The sequence below is a fragment of the Thermobia domestica genome, chromosome 17 (genome assembly GCF_964235325.1).
Source record: "Thermobia domestica chromosome 17, izTheDome1.hap1.1, whole genome shotgun sequence".
Lineage (NCBI taxonomy): Eukaryota > Metazoa > Arthropoda > Insecta > Zygentoma > Lepismatidae > Thermobia > Thermobia domestica.
In genome coordinates this window covers 21,544,502-21,553,482 of record NC_137470.1, presented here as the reverse complement: position 1 = coordinate 21,553,482, position 8,981 = coordinate 21,544,502, and the positions used below count along the sequence as shown (strand labels likewise).

At 31.9% G+C, this 8,981-nt stretch overlaps 1 protein-coding gene and 1 long non-coding RNA gene across 2 annotated transcripts in view; one reads left to right on the top strand and one right to left on the bottom strand.

Moving 5' to 3' along the window:
- Window positions 1-613: 613 nt before the first annotated feature.
- On the top strand, window positions 614-2,463 carry LOC145673955 (death-associated inhibitor of apoptosis 1-like). Its single transcript, XM_081743774.1, has 2 exons — window positions 614-1,639; window positions 1,736-2,463. Exons 1-2 carry the CDS (start codon window positions 1,477-1,479, stop codon window positions 2,461-2,463), a joined length of 891 nt encoding a protein of 296 aa, XP_081599900.1. The 5' UTR covers window positions 614-1,476.
- Window positions 2,464-2,465: 2 nt separating this feature from the next.
- Window positions 2,466-8,981, bottom strand: part of LOC145674689 (uncharacterized) — a 63,345-nt gene continuing 56,829 nt past the window's right edge. Inside the window, exons 3-4 of the long non-coding RNA XR_014129017.1 lie at window positions 7,491-7,560; window positions 2,466-5,348 (exon numbers count right to left, since the gene is read on the bottom strand). This is a non-coding gene — a long non-coding RNA (uncharacterized LOC145674689). The remainder of the gene's footprint in view (window positions 5,349-7,490; window positions 7,561-8,981) is intronic.

The following is an 8,981-nucleotide window of genomic DNA, read 5'->3' as shown; positions in this document are numbered from 1 at the left end:
AACAAATAATGTAAGAGAATATTTATAAGACAACCCTTTAGAAAAAAGAACCTTTGTCCTCTACATCTCAGCTCATTTTTCGACGTCACCTGGTCAGGTAATTTGTGTTCTAAATGTGACTATATGGGAGTGCGTGAAGATAATTCATTTGGGTAATTGGACATACATATTCAACATGTTATACGTTTTTTGTACTATTTAAATAGACTGAGGATAATTTGAATGGTCTATATAGTTTTGTACCAACCAGAAAAAGTGAAGAACCATTTTAACTAGTTCAGTGTATTATACCATTTTCGGCTATTCAAATAAACAAAAGAATATTTTTTGTCCTACTTTTTACACCAACGAGAAGACCATTTTAACTAGCTCAGAATTTTATACCTTTTATACTATTTAAACAAACGAATATATTAATTCTTGTGGTGTTTGATTATGTACTATTTTGTATATCTTTGTATCAACCATGCAAGAGGTCATTTTGTAGTTTAGTAATCCAATTTTTGTGATCGATATATATATATATATATATATATATATATATATATATATATATATATATATCACTTTATGTAGGATACGAACTCTTAACCGATTTGTATAAAACTCAATATGTGAGGGGTTTCAAACATGCTGATTACTAATGTTATATTTGTTTCCAGAGAACTGCTAGAAAAGTAAGGAGAGAGAATACATTCTCTTTTACTGTCACATTTTCTCCTAGTCTAACAATTTTATAGCTTCAAATAAAGAACTTCTCACCTTATATAATAATTTCACCTAAAAATAACAAAATCCTCGAATAAATAAATATATATTATAATATTGAATAATATAATAATATTGAATTATAATATCTTTGGATAATTGTATAATATTGTTATAACTTATTTAATTTATACGATTATATTTTAACTACATTTAATTTTCTATTGTACTTTTATCTTGAATTGTTCAAAGATATTTCTTATTACTAATACTTATAATGTGTAACAACTATATACAGATTTTTAGATAGTTTCTTGTTAAAAAAAACTCGATGGGATTTATACTGGGACGGATTGGGATTGTCAAATATAATGGGTTCATACCTCTACATTTTCCACCTTCCTCAAACACACATACACAAACCACTATTAATTTATATTTCTAAAAAAATATAACTAGGTATTTTACATTTTATTTATCATAAAAAACAATTATTTAGAACAAATCTGCCTCAAATAATCTATTTAATTCTATGCACAACATAATTGATATTCAACATTTCTTGAACACCACTTTTAGTCTGGTTGGTCTCAGACCTTGAGGTTTCTTTCATTTTGTATTACAGCTAAGTAATGTTTGATTATAATAGTCAAACAGTATAATATTGACAAATTCCTATTAACTATAACTATTTATTTTCATAGGTTTTTGCCGTAATCGAACATAGAACTTTCAGCAAGATAACATTTACAGAATTATGTATCTATAATGAATACACCTATAAATTCTATAAATCCTTCAGTCTTGGACTTACGAATAGAGAGTGTTCGATTGTCTACGTATGATCACAAATGGAAAGTATCTTTCATACAGCCAAGAAAACCTGCCGAGACAGGCTTCTATTTTTCAAGACCTCCAGATGCAGTGAAATGTATATATTGTAGCTGAGAAGTGGGACAATGGGAACAGGATGATGACCCGGAAAAAGAACATAAAAGATGGAGCCCGTATTGTCCATATTTCAGAGGTTTCGATGTTGGTAATATTCCCATCAATAATAAGAAAAATAAGGTTAGACCTCAGGGATTTGATGTCTGTGGAAGCTTAAGAATGGAACTAAGACAAAATTTTATATCAGAAAGAGAAGTAAAGTACCCTATGTCAAAATTAGCACCCATTGGTGCATATGAATGTAGGGGGCCTCAGCATAAACAATACTGTACGGAGGAATTACGATTACGGTCATTCGAATTTTGGCCTATTGTAATAAAACAGCGCCCGGAACAGTTGAGTGAGGCTGGTTTCTTCTACACAGGCAAAGGAGACCAGACTATTTGCTACTATTGCGGAGGAGGAATGAAAGATTGGGAGGATATGGATGATCCATGGGTAGAGCATGCGAGATGGTTTGGCAACTGTGCATTTCTCAAATTGAAGAAAGGCGATGCGTTTGTTAAACGAGTGCGCGAAAATTATAGTAATATGCGACTAGCTCATAATGTCGAGAATAGTGATATACAAGATGGCGGTGGGAGTTCCAATAATGAAAGTAGTAATGAAACTGTGGTGCCAGCTGAATTAGAAAATAAGAAAGATGGTGCGAGGTTGTGTAAAGTGTGTTACGTAAATGAACTTAGAATACTTTTCATGCCATGTGGTCATCTTGCAACATGTATTGACTGTGCAGGAAGTGTATCAAAGTGTGTAATATGTAGGAAGAAAATTATGGCCACGGTCAAAGCGTATTTATCATAACACATTATGATTATTAATTTTACACTTAATAAGATATTAGGTAATATATAATTTGTACCGTCAAATGGGGCTACTTTGATAAGAAAAAACACATATTCTTAAATATTTTGTGAACAACATACTGTATGCCCAATGTTGTAATTTTAAAGCCATGACTGAAAAGACTACTATCATTCTGTATGACAACCATTGTTGTCAGTTATTGTCTTCAGCTAGAAAAAAAAATGAAATACGGGAATTCAAAGTAACCCCTTAGATGGGGCTACTTAGAACATAATGTTAATTGTCGTTATAAAATTCTGCCTATGAGCTCTATGGTTCTTTGATATTGAGTTGAAAAGAAGCAAGTTTTATGAACATTTTGGTATATATTATATAATTGTGTGATTTTCCTAACAGGCTACAGAAAATATTTTAAAAATGTACTTAAACAATATTTCTCAAAGGTTGATGTCCATCGTATCACTATTGAAACTTTAATATTTAAAACTTTAAAAGTTCTCTCTTCTAGTAAGAGGTTCATATGTTCATATGAATCTAACAGAGAAGTTTTTAAACAAACGTAAATATTTTTTTGGTACGATGAAAAATCACTATTTATACTATACAGGATTGTAAGAAGCTATTTGTGTACAAGTGGCCTTATTGCAAATTGAGCCCTTCAAAAGAGATGCCACCAAACTTAAGAAGCCTTCGATTAGCAAGAATGGGCTCTGGGTAGCATCTGAACAATATCTTCTGTACAAACCACATCGCTGTCTACATTTTCGGACCAATAGAATGCCATACTGGTGCTTGTTTTGTTAATGCGCGTAAACTTGACTTTTCAATCTCAGCTCTCTTTGTCTATGGCTTGCCCAACATAATGCCATCTACTTTAAACCCGAGTTCCAGAGAAAAAAAAATTCAGGTCAAAGAAAAAATAAAAAAAACATCGCTTCATATTTATTTTTCCCTATATATGCTTTTAAGTAAAGTTTACAGATAAGTAAAGTTTAAAGATTTGTTATGGTTGAATTCAGGACACTCCAAACTACTACTTGGAATATTCAAATGAGTCGCAAATGACTTTTCAGGGCATGAAAATTTTAATTGAAATATTTTCCCAGTTTTGTTCAAAGAAGCCCCATTTGACGGTAGTATAAAACTTCAGAAAATGTTTCAAACATATAAATAGGAACAGAAAACGATACCCAACAACAGTAAAAAATCTATTAGCCTATTGTAAAAAAAATCCAACTATAGTCTACACAATTAATATGTAATTTAAATTACTGTAAATTTTCTCAATAAGTAACTTAGGTATTAGTTATTACATTTGTTACAAATTGAAATCCTAACTTCTTACAACCTAAAATTCATAAAAAAAATCCAATCAAAAGATAATTATGAGCCACAACATGAAAAGGTTCTAATCACAATTTTATAATAAACGCGAAACTACAGAAATTTTACACATTAGTTGAAACTAGAGTTTACACAAACATTACACACACTAGAGTTGAATTTGAGATTATCGGTCCCATCAGTAGCAATACCTACTGATTAACATTAAATCCGAACCACATGAACTACCACTGGGAATCGAATTCGAGTATCTTGCGCCAAATGTGTGTACGCTAACAACCCAACCACGAATGAATTCCCTTAGAGTAGAGTGATTTGAGTAATTTGTTGATAATAAAATTCATCCACTTCTCTCGCAGAAATGTTCAGTGCATTTCTCAAGTTCACAAGCTGCTCTCTGTCTCCAAATGCTGTTCCGTGCAACCAACTAAAGAGAGCTTGACTGCTGTATACATTCTCCTGAAGATTCTTTCCCTGCGCAATTTTGTTAAAGAAGACTAATTCATTAAGAATTTCAACTACTTTATGAGGTGTATAGCCGAATAGGTATTTATTAAAGCGCATATCCTCAGCAACCATTTGAACATTATTGTTATCAAAATATTTTGAAAACATAAGGTCGTCAAGAAATCCATGAAGCAAGCTTTACAATAGATGTACGAAGCGAATCTAATCCTTTTGGAGAATAATGATAGCTATATAGTTTATGGAAGGTCCAAACGTTCAACTCTTGCATCCAAACGTTCAACTACCTCCTCCAATGATTGAGGTATCGAATTCAATGCAAGCCAATGAATGCAAAATAGAACTCTTTCGATACGATTTCTTGTATCGACAAACCTAAAATCTTGAATATCTAAAGAATCTTCACTGAATACTATATTAAAAGAGTCATCCAAATAATATGAAATTATTGAAAGTAGCGTACATCTTTAACAGTCGATGTTGTTGAGCGACATAAAAACGCAATAACATCTAAACTCATTGCAATTTTTGCAATTGACATAGTTAAAAGAAGAGAGAACAAATCTTCACATTTATTTGAAAATGTAAATGTAATGTCAGATTTTTTTTTTTGTTTACAAAATGTTTAATTGTCTCCGTAAAATTTTCCCCGGATAACTTGACATATGGGTGGCTAAGAACGGAAATCGTTGTTGGATTGCCATGTTGTTGTATTTCTATGGCAGCTTTATAGTTACACAAAAACTGATAAAATTCTGCGCTTTTCTTGAATCTTGATAAAGTTGCTTATATTGTTTTGATATACTTAATATATCAGATGTTTCTTCAAGAAGGGATTTGAATGTAAGGGTTCGTTTCTTAAATTGATTGCTCTCTGGTAATTGGCGCGACTTTTTAGCTCTACTGTTTTTCCAGGCAGCTTTTACGAAACGTACTTTTACACGATTCAACAAAGCTCGGCTCAATTGTTCATCTTTCCTTTTTATCCCACGCAAGGGATTTTGTGGTCTTCCTCGCTTTCTTGGAGGTTGGTCTGATTGCTGTTGCACACCTAGATCTCGTATTTCCAATTCCTGTAAATGAAAATTAAAAATTTACTTCATAAAGTTGGTTAGGTAGGATGCCTAAGATAAAATAACATCACCAAATTACAAATCCAAATAACCCAAACTATCTTAATTAAAGCTTTCTCCTAATCATATCTGGCAATCAAACTTTTACAATTCAAAATTCGAGTTAATGAATAAAGTATTTGAGGTGGAACAAATACAACGAAATTAGTTTTTTTTTAATTTAACGTCTCACAATTAAGACCTTTTAGGCTAGGGTATATAAGTATTAAGAATGAGAATAGAACGATAGTATGGAATGAGTTGGAATAGTTAGTTCGAGAAAGTGTGTCTAAATTGTATCATTATGAATTTTGATAGATTCTATCAGGTTGATACAAAATATTACTGAAGAGTCAGTTTCCATGAATAGATAGATCTCAACACTTTTTTTTTACATTTATGCTTTTACCTATTAGTTTCAAACAACGAATATCAAATGTTGATTTTAAAAAAAATGAACTTAAATAATAGCATTTTAAAAGGTTATTTCTATCCATCCTCATTATTTATTTATTTATTTCATTTCAGTTTTGCTGGTAAACTAGCCATATATTACCTAAGGTAATCAAGTTCTTTAAGTTAAATATTAAAATAGAATGTAAATAGAAAAAACATTATAACCTCGTTAAGTTATATCCACCTTTTTAGTTAGATGAACTTAAAAAAAAAACTAAGATTATCACAATTCAACTCGAATAGGTAACTATGTCTATACAATTTCATAGTCGTTCCACTCCATTATTACCTCATATATAGTCTACATTACACTGCAGTTCATAAAGTTACTTATTATTTTGAAAATATTGTCTTCGCTCAAAAATGCTTTTATGAATTGTGCTTTCAGTTTTTGTTGCCAAATATGTTACTACACGATTCCCTGGTAGAATCAAAGTATACTGAGAAGATTCTCCACGGCACACTATTGGAGGTAAAGAGTCTGTAGAAACATCTACAGCTATCTGGTGCTGTAGATTTACGGAAAGGAAAGAGGGTCCGGAAGTTGAAGTTTGTAACTTTGATGCTATTTTTGGGGGGGCGTACATAAAGATGGCTTCTCTACTGGCAGAAGTATCTTTGGGGTTCTGAAACACGTTTTCTTTGATTATTCAACTACCCGAAACCGGAAAAAATTTACGTTTTTGTAAAGAATTTTAACCGTTTTGTATGAAATTTGGTACTTAGAGAAAACGATTTGCACGAAACTCTATTCATCATTATTCTGGAAAGCAAAATATTACGTGTAATTATTAATATATTAATGTACCCTGTTCGTCGGTATACGAACTGTACTGGAATCTGGACACACACTCAGGAAATTGGGGAATAAAGCTTAAAGAAAATTTACTTGGCTTAAAAATCCTAATATTAAAATAATATTTTCTATAATTTGATATTACTTCTTATGACTAAATGGTTAACGTTCTTGCCTTTTGTGTAAGACACCAAAGAGATCAAAGTTCGATTCCCGGCAGAAAGCAAAAAACGTACAAAAAACAAAAATAATGTTACAATAATAAAAATAATGAATCCATTCTTTCCCGGCGTTCCTGATTTTCCTTATAAAATTTCAATATGACTTGAAACAGTTATTAATCAAAGTATTTGAGGAAATAAATAGAAAAATATAAAGAATTTAATACTTCCTATCACGATACAATGTAACCAGCTCAGCCGGTATTTGCGTCATCCTTAAAACTGTTCCAATATTGAAACACTGGAAAACACGAATTAATCTTAAAATTTCGGTATTTCTGGAACATTATAATTATTATTTTGTTTTCTTTATTCAAATTTTGTTAGTGCTTTTTCAGCAGCCAAGGTATATCAGACGTCGATCTGGATTCTGAATTTTGCAATTTTGCAACAAAATTTCTCTTGCAAACCAAAACTATAAACCAACCCGGGTGCAAAAATCTGTCATTTCAGAATTATAGGCTGCCGAAACATGAAAAATGAACTTACCCTACCCTAATAGTCTTTGCGGACTGATACTCAACATAAGAAATTTGATTATAAAAGTCAATTAAGTAAAATATAGTTACGCACACTACCGATTACGTAAAATGCTGAAAAAAACTAAAACGCTAAAAAGAAAATACTCACCATTCATATAATGACGTCCCTTCGGAGTGAGATACGTGTACTCTGGTTCATATTTTCGTTTAGTGACTTCCTATAAAAAAACTAAAATTAGAACAAAAATTACTTCTATTTTTTCTCATTACTATAAGTATAGTATCTTATCGTCGTTCAGGTACTTTTCAAATTAACACAAACATAAAATTTCACTTAAATGTTTACTTTGGGGCGGAATGGCTGTTTCCTTTATCCGAAAGGACAATCATGGGCAGTGTGCGAATTAGTTAATTTATATTGGTTGGGGATAAAATTAGCCAACAGGACGTAGTGCCTTAGGTGCAATAGTTCAAAATGAGACAACAATGTCTTACCCCCTTGACATCTGTAATAAATAATTGATTTATTAATTCAATAAATCTACTGACAATAACGATGTATATAGCTCCTTCGTGGCTACCGATTAGCGTTCGCGCCTTTGACATGGGAGACCACGGTTCGATTCCCGGCGGGAGCTCATGTGGCTTGTATTCCACTTTAATCCGTAGGTCCTGTTTCATATAACCTCGCTCCTCAAAGGACCGTTAAATTCAAAGTCAACTCAAATCAATAGACATATATATGTCTATATTGTTTGAGTGCACACACTGTATCTAACCTTTCTAAACGTGTTTAAATTTTATACTCACTCTCGTGCTCGTATCTTTCTAAGGTTTATTTACTTAATCATTATGCCAGAATAGTAGTCATGATCACAAGCATATGTTAATTTTTCCGCTCGTATTGAAATCTACACACAGTCTTGCGAAAGAAAACTTACTTCAGTATTATGAAAACCACTAAAAATACTTTAAAAAAATAGAATTAACCTATAATATGAGAAATGGATTGTTGCTGATCCCGATTCTCACATCAAGGTCAAATCGAAGGTCAAATATTCAAAAACTCTCAATTTAAATTTCGAGCTTGCGCTTCTATTTCCCGTTAATATTGCGCTATCTTTTTCTCTTTCTAAATATCGATTCCGCGACAGAGTTCACGAAATCAACACTTACAATTCCTTTTACTGTTAGGTTACAATTGAGTTGATTCACTATGTGCTACTTATAAAATGAAATATAAAAATTACATTGGAGTTTTCCAGACAGCATTATTGGCTTGGACATCAAACAGTACAGTGAAAAGATAGAAAGCGAAGGGCTAACTTTAAACCCGGAAGACCCCCCCTAAATACGCTACTGACCAGTCGTATTAGCAAATACTGAAGCAAATCTTCAATTATGCGCTTGTTCATCTTCACTTACGTGTCTGCTCAATACGGAAAGCATCCCCCCAGCGTGTACATCAACATATAGCTACAAGAGAATATATAAAACTCAGATTTTGAGTACAATTTCAAAAGTTCATTTCCGTAAACTGTAAATAGCGGTGATACTACAATAAAATAGGTCGCTTAATTTTCATTACGTCTACTTGTTCTATTTATTATATATTATGAATGTTATGCAAACTTGCAAA

Excerpts from the sequence above, each read along its gene's own strand:
- LOC145673955 (XM_081743774.1), top strand. The coding sequence starts at position 1,477 with ATGAATACACCTATAAATTCTATAAATCCTTCAGTCTTGGACTTACGA. Across the intron at positions 1,640-1,735 it reads ACCTCCAGATGCAGTGAAAT|GTTTCGATGTTGGTAATATT; the intron begins GTATATATTGTA and ends CATATTTCAGAG.